The sequence below is a fragment of the Lactuca serriola genome, chromosome 1, assembly GCF_051521515.1.
Source record: "Lactuca serriola cultivar US96UC23 chromosome 1, Lser_US96UC23_V15, whole genome shotgun sequence".
Taxonomy (NCBI): domain Eukaryota; kingdom Viridiplantae; phylum Streptophyta; class Magnoliopsida; order Asterales; family Asteraceae; genus Lactuca; species Lactuca serriola.
In genome coordinates, this window is record NC_136408.1 from 219,355,502 (window position 1) to 219,368,557 (window position 13,056).

Here is a 13,056-nt window from a genome sequence, read left to right on the forward strand (position 1 = left end):
TTGCTATTTCTTGCATTTCACCAATTCACGGTATTCTGAGATGAATGAAAGATATAGAAATTTCGATTTTATTCATTTGTGTATTATTATAGCATATGACTTTCATTTCTTTCTATTACAAAATTATATTTTGAATTTATTCTTGTTCTTGTTAGGACATCGATGGTACTTTAGATTTTAGAAATTCCACCTAATTATAACATTGTACTTCAAACGATTTCGTATTAGGACATTTTACTTTGTAACTCTGAAAAAATAAAAAGACGTGAATGCCCTCGTAACCATAAAAAATAAGCACTAAAAACTTTAATTTTAAATAAAAAAAATTATTTGAGTCGTTAAAAATGCAATAAATAAAAGTAGATTCTAAATCACAAACATATAAATGATAGCTTCTTTCGGATCAATACAAATCGTATTAAACGTGTAGGGGTGACCAATAAAACACATAAAAGATTAAAAATAAAAGAAATATTTTCTAGTTATTTTTAGAAAAAAGAAAATTTTATTTTTAACAGAAATCATGATATTGCTATACTTTGGTTTTTTTTTTCTTTTCTATAAAAATCAAAGTGCGGTGCTATAATAAGCAAATCAAATTATCAATGAATACTCCTTAATGAATTATAAAGCACTTAAAAACATGAATAATCTTACACAAAAGAAGATAGAATTGTCACCTTTATATAACCAGCTCTTTACTACATTGTGATAGCATCTTGTGAAGAAGCATTTATCTTCAAACCAATTGGCTATAGTCTCTCGTCTGCTAAAAAGACGTGAATACCCTCCTCAACCTCTAGGACTAAGGGATCAAAAGGGCATTCATGTCTTTTACCTACATGTGAGATCGAAAGCGAGTCACAAAAAGAAAATTACAATTTTTTTTCCGAATAACTAACACTATTACAAATATCATAGGTGATCTATAAAGAGAAGCAATGACTTTATAAGTAGTCAACATGATTCTTGATGCTATTTATCTTTTTATGAACTCCATACTCAAGTTAACAATATCAATATGCATTTGTTTTTCTAATAAGATTCATGTCTTTAAAGGTATCTATCTTGAATCTTGAGAGACAATGATAGCTTTTTAGATTAATCTTTTTCTTATTAAGGCATTGTACTTTGAAAAATATATCGAGTTTATAGCATTGTAGTTTCAATTTTTTTTTATTAGAACACCTAATTTTCAGACTTTAAATTGTTTTGTATTTGGATAGCATTGTTATAATTGGGTAGATTTTTCAAAGTAAAGTGATATAATAAGAAGAAATGAAAGTAGGATGCTATAAATAATAGACAGATACATGAAACTTGGGGTTGTAACAAAAGCATAAAGATCATGAAAATTTTAAAATATTTCATGGAATGTATTAAGCAAGAAAACCCAAGTTGCATGAAAGAAGTCATTGACAAACACAATGAAATATTTGTAACCATTAGTTGAGGTAATAAAGGCAAGGTCCCCATTAATGAGAGTAAATTAAATGAAATAAAATAGTAATATGACACCCAATGTGTTTGCCTCATAAATTAAATGACATGAATTCCTCAAGACCACAAATAAAACTTGGTTATTTATTCTTTTGCTTGTTTAGAGCTTTATAAAATAGTGGCAAAAGATAGTGGTTGGATAGATTAAGTGAGGATAAAAGTTGTGTATGAGATACACAAGGGTTGAGTGAATCACCTCTACAAAGAACTACATGAGGACAATGTTTGATGAAAATTAAATCTAATCGAGTATAGGAAAGAATTGATCAAAGACATAATCATTAAAAAACTTTTATCTTGATTATCATGATATCATCACATGTTTCCATTGGGGATGAAGAAAATGAAGCTAGAAGCAATGAATGGGGAAAAGAGTAAGTCTAAAAGGAGAGCACTCGAAGGCAACAACTTGAGTTCCATAAATGATGAGAGTCCCATCATTTTAAAGCATATCATATCTGGAGTCATGCATCGAGAGAGAGACAAAGATGGAGTTCATCTTTGATCACCATGGATACACCAATCGTAAGAAGGTAAATCTCACTATAATTTGAGTTTTCCAAGCACTAACATGGTAGGATGAATTTGTGATTACTAGGTGGAGAAATAATGAAGGCCTATTGAGACTAGGATGCAATCAAGATCATGAGGCAAGTTTTGTACCGAGTCACTTTTTTCATGATTTTCACAATAAATTTTAGCATCTAAAGCAAAGCAAAAAGTGTACGACTATGTCAAAGAAATGGAGAGGAGGATCAAGAAGCTACTACAACAAGCTCTTAATGTTTAACTTTTGAAATTCAAGATCGTGTTAAAATGTACAATTACGTTCAATGGTCGAGGGCTAATGCCGCCTCCCTGATAAGCCCATGGCATGATAAAACCGGTTGGTATTTGGGTAGGTTGGTCTCTTGGTTCTAGCGGGAACATCGAGATGCGCGAGCAAGGAAGAGTGTCGAATTTAAGTCTGTGACAAGTGGTATTAGAACGTGTTCGAGCAAATAGGACATACATTAAGCCAGTTGTACACTTTTGTGGGGTCCATATAGAGGCGGACTAGAGGGTCGACCTGCCTAGAGGGGACCTACAGAAGACTGCTCCACCTCCTCGTGTAAGTCTAAGAGTAGATTGGGTATGGCCACATGTAGAGGATCCTGACCCTATGTCTATGTGATTGGGATTAAAGAGTGCACTATGCAGTTGTATATGATGTTCATCAAGATTGGAAGGTACAAGAGTTCTTCTCCTACCGCACGAGGAGGTGCTAGAGTTTGGCGGTGGGAGAATGTCACGACAAAAAGTTGGTGTGACCGTGATGACCAAAGAGAAAGAAGCTCGTGCCATTGGTCAGCTTGTAGTTGAGATCTACGGGGCCATATTAGTCCATGAGGGCATTGTTAGTCTAGTGGCTTCCGTTTTGCTGAGTTGTAAATGCTAGAGAACTTAATTGTGAAGTGGACTGTCGGGGCTAGACACAACCGATCGGGGGCTAATGTCGCCTGCCTGATGAGCCGAGCCGATGACAGGGCAAAACCAGTCAGCATGTGTATCTGGGTAGGCTATTCTCAAGGTTCTAGCATGAACCTCAGGACGCCGCACAAGCATGAGTGTCGGATTTAATTCTATAACAATAAGGTGTCTTATAAGCTAGCTTCTTATTTGAGCTTATTGCAACGTAATGTTTGGTGAGACAAATAAAGTAGTTTGTAAGATAGCTTTTTGGAAAGCAATATGATATAGCATATAGATAAGCTCATACGGCTTTTTCTACAAGTTTTCCAAATATACCCTTATACCCTTATATATCTAAATGTCCTTTTATGTTATTTTATATTTTCCATCTTGGCTTAGAAGCTAGTTTTTACCAAATGTTATTACTTTATCAGCTACCAGCTAGCTTAGCTTTTCAAGAAAAAACTAACTTTTCAACTAGTCTGACACCATGAAACTCTAACTCCATTGAATTTGTATTCCACTACTTATTCCTCAACAACTTAATTTTGATGGAAAGAAAAAAGATGAATTAGAAAATAGATATAAGATGTTAATTTGGACGAAAAGAAAAAGATTGCCCTCATAAAACGGATGCACACGAAGGCAAGGCCAAACATAGAGAGGAAAACAAAGTAACATGAAAAACAAGCCAACAAAGAAAAGCATAAGATGACTTTTTAACAAGGTAATTAAGTTTTGTTACCTATTCGAAAACGAGTTCCAACACAACATTCCTAATAGCTTCGAAGAGGGGTGTTCCTTTCAAGTTCTAAAGTGCATCAATGACACTGCTTACAAACTAGATTTTCTTGGTAAGTATAGTCTTGGTTTGATTTTCCATTCACGATTTAAGTCATTTTGATGTGGATTTCGATTTGAGGACAAATCATTTTCAAAAGAATAGAAATGACGCATATAGGGCATGACTACAAAAGATCACATTTAAGTTCCAAATAGCGGTTGCAAGAGCATGAGCTAAAGCATTCAAGGAGACATTAGCTTAGAGAATATATGGAGACCCATTGAAGGTGATAAATGTCTTCCACAAGTTGGATCTTGATAGCTCAATGAGGAATGATGCAAAGCTTTTTAAAAGACCCTTTTATTTTATATATTTTATTCATTTAATATTTGTCTTTATCGTCCTAAAAGAAAAATACTTACGAGCTATAAGGATTAAAATAGTTAGGGGATTATGTGTCTACGTTCATAGATTAAATGAGTGAGTTTCAATTCGTCAAAGTTAACTAAACTAAAGTTGCATCTTTAATTCATGAAACATGTGTGATGCCTCGAACTTGTAAATAGATCGTCTTTCAACTCAACCACATCAAATTTAAATGAGTTTGTTTTTAAACTCTTTCTAGGCATCAAATGGTGAAGGAATAGAAGTACAAAGCAAGTTCTACACCTAAAGAAAATTTTCAAGTGCCTAGGGTCTACGGTTCATAAAAAAGGGGTATTAGAAGATGATATAACTCGTCGTTTAAAGGCATGTTGGTTATAGTGGAGGGTAGTCGAATGAGTTTTGTGTGACAAGGTCTCGTTCAAACTAAGAAAAAATTTTACAGGGTGGTTGTAAGGCCATCTTTGCTTTGTTGTATGATTCTGAATGTTGGCCGATTAAACTCAAGAACGAGAAGATGAAGGTTGCAAAAATGATCTAGTTGTGGACATATGGTAGGAGCTTTGGTGGACAAGGAACCAAACAAGACAACTAAATTTTTGTTGGAAATGGTGTCGATCATCGAGAAACTAAGGGAAATAAAATTGCAGTGGTGCAAACAATGTCCGTAGGAGAAAACCATCGACTGCGATTAGAAGTGTAGAGATGGTCATTATCAATGGTGCAATGAGAGGACGGTTGAGAAGGAAATGAGAAGATAGGTGAGGTTAGACTTTAAAGAGTTAGCTCATGCACAAGACAAGGGTGTTAAGGCTTAAAATCAGGGTAGTGGAGTAGTATTAGTAGTTTAGACATTAGATTTCTTTCCATCAATCGAGCATGGTACTAAGTTTTTACCGTTTTACTAGTGTCCCCCATTTAGTTTCAACTTCTTCTGCTACTTGCTTCTTGCTTCGTTGTTAGTATCTGCTTCCTTAGCATTGTGAGTTGACCTTTCATTAGCAAAAAATCACCCACGCTTGTGTTCTTTTTATGCTAGAGGTGATATGTGGAAACAGTTCACCTCCCAACACCGTACCTCATTCTTAACACCACACCTCATTCTTATTCTTATGTGACCGGAGTGTTGTTATTGTTATAGTTATGTTAAAACTCTTTTAATTCTTTGTGAAATTTAGTATTATTATCAAGTTATACTATCTTGTGACATTCAAAACTTATCAACTATATAGATTGATTTGTCAATTTTATACCAAGGTTATTGTCGTTTCCACTCACAACGGCCAATTTTCACCACAACATAATAGCAACCATTAGAATGATAATGGTAGGGTAAAAAAAACATGTTAAAATCCATACTTTTAGCATAAGACCACATAAACATTTCACGTCATAAAGGAGAAACAACTCTACCACAAAATCATAGAAACTTGCAGCACTTAATGAGGCCATGTCTCTTCTAATACATGTAAACCTCCGCCCTTGGTGAAAGTTTCTAAAAATATAAGCAAGTCATGATTTCCCATACTTCTTAATATATCCCTGCAAGTAAAAATATACCCAAATATCAAATTAAGTAGAAAATGTCTTCCATTCTATAATTCACCTCATAGAGAACACGCACCTCAACAAGTTTCACAAGTTTTTGTTGACACGAAGAAAGATAGAAATCGGTAGCATCTTCGGTGCTTGGAATATTCTCAGAAGACAATGTGCTAAGGACCTTATCAACAACCTTCTTAACAACCACTTTGTGAGCATCCTTGCTAAGGTTACCCTCACGCCATGCGGGCTTCACAATTTCCTTAACAAATTCTATAAGAGCACCACGAAAATGTCTAAGTGCTTTTGATTCCCTTTGCATAACAACCTCATCCCCTTTCGCTTCACTAGTTTCTTTAATTTCCCTTTTTGTGGGCCCATCATTTGCTTCACTTGCTTCCGTCATATCTCCATTATAAACATGGCTCGTATGCATATGCTCGTTTCCTTTTTCTACATTTACTTTATTTGAACTCGTATCCTTGTCATGACTAGCAACCGAATGTCTTTCACTGGCATTATCAATATCAATGTTGATCAATACAGGTGGATTGATGGTTTTTGGTGAATGTGTGGTTGAGGTTGAAGGCCCTTGACATGAGGAAGAAAATTTAGAAACCCCAACTCCATAATCCGGTTGATCAATGCTATCACGGATTGGATCATATAGAGTAGATGGAGAAAGACCTTGTGAGAGAAGAAACATTGATCTAAAAGGTTTTGAAGGCTCCCAATCATATTTATAAAACCTTGTTGAATGAGAATCACCAGATAAAACCTTATCCTGATTCTGATTCTGATTCTGATACAAATGTTTTGTTTCAGAACCAGATTTGTAATCATTCATGGTTGGAAAGGAATCAGGATTATTCCAAGATGAGGAAGAGGAACTAAACAACAATGAATTACTAGTCCAAACAGAGCTATGGTTTAACGGGGGTATTTTCGTCATTTGAGCAGAAATCAAGGGGGTGTTTTGAGAATTACATTGCTTGTCCTCCTTTGACTCTTTTATATGAAGAAACCTACAAGACTTTCCTTTAATACACCAACCTTTGGCAAAAAACTCGCATACAAGAACTTGTCTTTTGTTTCCTTCTTTGGTTTTTGTCACAGGTGATGAACTTCTAGGCCTTCTCAAAGGCACATCCAATCTGGAAAATCAGGATATTAATACATATCAGGCTTCTAGGGTTCAGAAAATCTAAAGAAAGGAAGTTAGTAATGTTTTAGAAAAAGTACCTAACTGGTTGTTTTTGGTGTTTATCATCCATATCTTGATCATTTGTCCCCTTAGTTTCTTTCTCAGAAGAAGGTGGGAAATTACTATTACCTTCATTTGTTTCTTTAGTTTCTTTCTCAGAAAGAGGGGATTGAATAACTTCATTTGACTCCTTAGATCCTTTTTCAGGAGGGAATTTATCATCATCATCATTGGGAACTTGAATCACAGATTCTCCACTCACTTTCACTACTTCAGCTGATACTGATACACCAACAGGGTTGCTAGTATTGACAGAAGAAGTTGTGATCCCACCATGATCAGATTGAGAAGGTTTATTATCATTGTCAGTGTAAAGCATGTCACCATCATCTACAGTTGTTGTTTTCCCTGCAAGGGTCCACAGCATGTCTATAGTCAGCAATCAGATTCCAAGTTCATAACCCTAAGCAACCAATAGTCATAGTGTGAAAGACGTGAATACCCTTATCATCCTCAAAAACAGCCCTACAAAAACTCGTCGAGTCCTTTCTAGTGTAACAGCCTTAGAACCCTTCAGAATGCCATTTAAAGTAACATATGATACACACAAAGAACTCCAACTGTGTATCCTTGCAAACTCAAGCAAAAGGGTAAAGAAGAGAACATACACCCTCTATCCAAAATTTTCCTTTGATGCTCTAAAGCACCTCCTTTTCCATTGAACAACAACTAGTTTGTAACAGCATATAGTGTTGTTTCCATGGTTGTATGTTTGGTTATTTGAGTCATGAAATCAGTTCTATCCCTAATTCCCTACACTAACACTACCATAGTTTTTGTTTCTAAACCAACATTTTGTCTCTATCTTATTGCAAAGGAAACTAGTATAATCATTTCGGTTGTTCCATGAGAATAGAAACAACAAAAAGATGATTTTGGTGTTAAAGAGTGTTTTTCAACACTTTTAAGTCGAAGATATGGTTGAGTGGTCTTCCATGTTAAAGATAACTTCATTTTTGGAGAATAAAGGAGACTTTCCAAATCATGTGAAAGTTGCTAGTTTCTTCTTGTTCTCTGAATTTCGAGTGTCTTGTCAAGTTGGAGATGATTAAAATATCGGAGCTTTTTTGTAGTCATAGATATCTAAATGTAGAAGTAAATTTAGTTTATGACACATGAGTAACCTTCAATAGTTGTCAAGATTCTTGATAGATGAGGACAGAAGATCAAGTGTGGCAATGTCATGCATAGTTTGCAACCCATATAGGTTTTTAAGGGATGAGACCCATATTAGGCACGATATAAGCCCAACTAAGGAAGTAAATATCATAGAACTAGATGATGAAACCTAAAAGAAGATCCACATTGAATGATTAAAGTAGGTATAAGAGGAGGAGCAAATATGAGGGGGAGAAAGATGACGATGTGCATTTATAACGTAGCAAATAAGGTGATTACAAGTTTACAACAATCAAATGTAGACAGTAGATAAAGACGCTTCATCGAACAAGAACATTAACTAGCCAAAGAGAGCAAAGAAAGTTGTAAATGAAGCTCATGGTAAAGCTCACAAGAAGTTTTACTTGAAAATTGGAAATTTGGTGAAGCTACAGGTTAGTTGATGAAGCTAAAGGGAAGGAAAACTAGAGATGATCATTGATCACATTAAATGCATCAGGGATAGAACTAAATCCTTTAGGCATATAAGGATCCCAAGAACAATTGACATTGTATCTGGAAATCGAGCAATTGAAACAGTGAAAGGAATGTAAGGGAAGTAGGGAACTTATGAGTATGAATATCTTCATTATGCAAACAGAAAATTTTACACAGAAATGCAGAATCAGAGTGCATGGGTGATGGAATCAACAAGAAAGATGAAAGTATGTAATGTCTAGGGATACTAGTCTGCCTATGGTTATTTGGCTAGTCTGTAAATGTAGGTATGCCCTATAATATTATAAAATTGGTAATTTAATCCTCAAGACAATGAGGATGTTTGATGAATAAGGTATAGAACTTTGTCCCAATCTACAAGTACATGAGGATAAAGAACTAGATGAGCCCTCAGTCTTCGTCCATTGACAAAAGCGTAAAACCCTAGAATGAAGCGAATTGGGGAATTGCTTGCATGATCATATAAATTTAGAATTAAAATACGCCAATCTAAGCAGCACTGATAATAACTGAGAAACTAAATCATGGGCATAGCTCGAAGCCTAGTTAAGATGTGAAAATGGCAAAAGTAGTATTTTAACAATAGAATGATGCGCACCTTTCTCGTGATCTCCATCGTCGATTGGTGGCGATATATCTTCCCGCTTTTCTTCTACTTCTTCTTGTTCTTCCGGTTCTTCTTCTTCTTCTTCTTCTTCTTCTTCTTCTTCTTCTTCCTCTTCTTCTTCCTTTTCTTCTTCCTCCTCTTCCTCTTCCTCTTCCTCTTCCTCTTCGTCAATTTTGACAACAGAATGATGCGCACTTTTCTTGTGATCTTCACCATCGATTATTGTCGGCAATATATCTTCTCCCTTTTCTTCTACTTCTTCCTCGTCTTCTTCTTCATTGACTTCTTCGTCGGAGACTTCTTCTTCTACTTCTACTTCTACCTCTTCTTCTACTTCTATTTCCTCGTACTCATATTCGTACTCGTACTCGTCGGAGTCGGAGGCAATTGGGGATTTACCAGCCGCCGCAGCGGAGGCGGAGGTGGTTGTAGGCATCAGTCGCGATTGAGATGGCAGTGAAATTTTGTTTGATTTGAGCGAGATCTTGCGAAAGCCTATTCGTGTGAATCCTCGCCCCGCGGTAGAGTCGAAGTAATTATTTTTCTTGATAAACTTGTGTTTGTTTCAAGAGGTTTTTTTCTTAATTAAGGTTTGAAACTTGTGTTTGTGTTTTTTTTCAAGTAATCAAATTAACTAAAGTAATCCACATAAACTAGAGTATTAATAAAAGTAATTGTTACTTTTTTTGAAATTTGCAATATAACAATCATTTCTATTTCATATTAGGTCATTCTGGAGTCAGTGGTTTGTGAGATATGATATTAAGAAGAATCTAACACCGTATATTTCGGGCTGAAAATGGTGTTTCGGATTCAAGTTCAGAATACGGAGTATTGTTCTGGAAAAATGAGATTGTATAATTAGTATTTGAAAATACTTGTTTGCGGTACATGACAATGTGAGTAAATCGACGTATCTACGTAGTATATTGTTCTAAACTACACATAATATGATATAGATTTATCGACGATATAAACTTTTATAGGTTCATTAGGTTAGTTGTTCGAAGTTCAAATTATATATAATCAAATTTATTTGTCTTTTGAATATCCTAGATCAAACATAGTTATAAAGATTATTGACGATAATGATGTTAGATATTTCTCAATTTTGTTAGTAGTATGGATCCTAACGTAGTATAATTGTTTGTTGTTAATGATATGTTTGGAAAGTGGCAATCAATATGTAGAGGAAAATCATTCCAATCGAATGAGTCTTCCGGTATTAGAAGCAACCAAATATATAATTTATTATATATGACAATGAATAAGGTTCCTTCTTACAATGGACATGTATACAAGGGTGATGTTAGGTATAAATATAAGGTTGTTGTTGATGATGGTCCAACATTTGAGGGTGATAAATCATCAATCGATTAGGTAAAATTGATGATCGTAATATACCTACACAGAAACCAGTGGGAAAATTCTATTGTTTCTATAATATATGAGGATGATGAAACTGAATCTAACGATGAGGAAATTGAGCGTCGACAACCCCAAAAGGAAAAATACACTTATTATTTTCATATTATGAAGAAAAAAACTACTCATTGGAAGATGTTTGATTCCTTACTGTTGCCCGGATTTTCAACTCAAAAGACATAAAACTTATGTATCCTACCATCCTTTTTCACATGTGAAATTGTTATAACGGTTCAAAAAAAGAAAAAAGAGGGAGAGAGAGAGAGAGAGAGAGAGAGCTTAATCTACCTTTGGGATTGAAATGTGTTAATGACGGATTTCAAATTAAAGTCAACAAATCTACAATAGGTTTGAAGCAGATTTCTTTGTGAAAAATGTAAATGGCAGTTAAGGGCTATAAATGTTAAGGTTATAAATACATATCAAGTCCATAAATTATCTAAAAGTCACACTTGCTCAAATACATAGTTACATACCCATCATCGACAAGTCAACAAGAAAGTGTTGGGTCACTTCTTTAAGGACATACTAGATGATGGAACAAAAAATATGTTGTTGAAAAAAATGTCAAATGTCATTAACTAATTGGTAATATTTCTAATAATAGCATGACCAATTTGGGTTGTCCTCGTGACCTAATTAAGCAATAAGGAATTAGGAGAAAATAAGGTTGTTAATTTATTATGAATTAAGAAATTAATTGGAAATTATTTTGGAATTAATTAAATAGTTTTAGTTAATTAAATTGGTTGAATATTAATTATTTTATTAATAATCAATTAGAATATTTCAAAACCCTCCAAAATAATAATAGGGGATGATTTTAGATAAGAATATGGATTATCTTTAGAAATTTGAATTAAGTTGGAGACTACAAATAGGATGTTAGGGATCAAACCCTCACAATCCTTGCCTCTCATAAATTTCGTCCAAGCTCCCCTTCCTTTCCCTTTGGACGAAAATTATAACCCCTTTCTAGGGTTATATAATTTTTTCATAAGAGTCTCCTCTATCTTAGAGTTCATATTTGATAGTTGGTGTCTTGGGTGTAAAGCAAAAGAGGGATTCATGGTTTAGGTCCTTTTTCATCCTTGCAAAGTGGTTGTGGCAAGATATAATCAATCAAGGGATCAAGAATATCAAGAGGTTAGTATTTTTTTTCAAGGTCTAAAGTAGGTTGCTATAATAGTAATATCTAGATCCATAGGATGCATGTACACACAGTGGTTTTTTGGTTTTCCGCTGCGCTAACTAATATGTATAAAATGCAATAAATCTCATTAGTGGTATCAGAGACTGTTTTAGTTATATGAATTCCTAATAAAAACGAAAAAAATATGAAACTTCAAAAGACACGATGTGCCTTATTTGGTGCAACGCTCCCTTTCGAGAATTTGCTGGATTTTTTTGGATTTGGATAAACACATTAATTTAACATATTATTTAAACAAGATTTAAATCTGAATATTTAAATTAAATCGAATTTCAAATATTATTTAATAGAAAATTAATTTAAATATTTAAGATAAATCTGAATTGATAAGTCCCTTAATTTTAAATATTATTCAAATAAGATTTAAATTTGAATATTTAATTTATAGTTTTAAATATTATTTAAATTTGAATATTTAATTTGAAATTTTATATATTATTTGATAGAAAATTACATTTGAATATTTAATAATCATTCAGTTTGAAAGATTTAAATTTATTATATAATATGATTACTATGTGTATGGGGCATATTTAAAATATGTGCCATGTAACATCCCAAAATTTCAGAAAACTGAACTTTTTAAAACGATTTATTAATTAAACATTATTAATAGGATAAATTCAACATTCCAAACCCAAGATCAAATCCAATTTTAAAATCATGATTAATTAATATTCCAAAATATTTATGAAAACACTATTATTCAAGTTCCAAGAAAAACCTAGCATCCCGCCTCAAGCCAACGTGTACAATCATGCCTGGTAGGAGTATGTATAGGGAGGTTTGGTTTGGTTATTTGTTAAAACCGAATCATAACCATTACAATTGGTTAATGTATTTCGATAACCATTTGGTAGCGGTTAATATTGGTTTTGGCTAACAGCTTTAGTCGATTAATGGTTATGAATGATTGGTGGTTAATATCGGTTAATCATAATGTTCCAAGATGACATAAAAATAAAAATAGTTTTCAATAAAAATATATATATATATATATATATATATATATATATATATATATATATATATATATATATATATATATATATATATATATATAATGATATTGATAGAAGATTACTTATCATATCTAATTCCAAATAATTATTCTTTAGATTTTCAATTCCTAATATAATTACATACCATATAATTAATATTATATATTATTATATTAAAAACATTTATTAATATTATTGGTTCAGTTCAATTTATAGTGGTTCGGTTTTAAATGAAAACCATTACCAAACCATATGTATTCGGTTAAT

General features: G+C 33.4%; 1 protein-coding gene across 2 annotated transcripts; it reads right to left on the reverse strand.

The window, feature by feature from the left end:
* Positions 1–686: 686 nt before the first annotated feature.
* Positions 687–9,691, reverse strand: LOC145049437 (uncharacterized). 2 transcript variants are annotated; one of them, XR_013683278.1, is made up of 5 exons: positions 9,142–9,691; positions 6,905–7,274; positions 5,745–6,816; positions 5,534–5,662; positions 687–838 (listed from the first exon to the last, which is right to left on the reverse strand). XR_013683278.1 is itself a non-coding variant. In XM_078997848.1 (4 exons), the coding sequence occupies exons 1-4, from the start codon at positions 9,584–9,586 to the stop codon at positions 5,633–5,635; spliced, it is 1,917 nt and encodes a 638-aa protein (XP_078853974.1). In that variant the 5' UTR covers positions 9,587–9,691; the 3' UTR covers positions 5,465–5,632. The 2 variants fall into 2 exon arrangements, 1 of the variants encoding a protein (XP_078853974.1); XM_078997848.1 differs by lacking the exon at positions 687–838 and having other exon boundaries at positions 5,465–5,662.
* Positions 9,692–13,056: the final 3,365 nt, after the last annotated feature.

What these genes read in the sequence shown, in the direction of transcription:
- LOC145049437 (XM_078997848.1), bottom strand. Translation starts at nt 9,586, where the DNA reads ATGCCTACAACCACCTCCGCCTCCGCTGCGGCGGCTGGTAAATCCCCA. An exon ending in CACCAAAAACAACCAGTTAG is followed by an intron (nt 6,817 to 6,904) that starts GTACTTTTTCTA and finishes CTGATTTTCCAG; the next exon opens with ATTGGATGTGCCTTTGAGAA. An exon ending in AACTTGTGAAACTTGTTGAG is followed by an intron (nt 5,663 to 5,744) that starts GTGCGTGTTCTC and finishes TTTTACTTGCAG; the next exon opens with GGATATATTAAGAAGTATGG.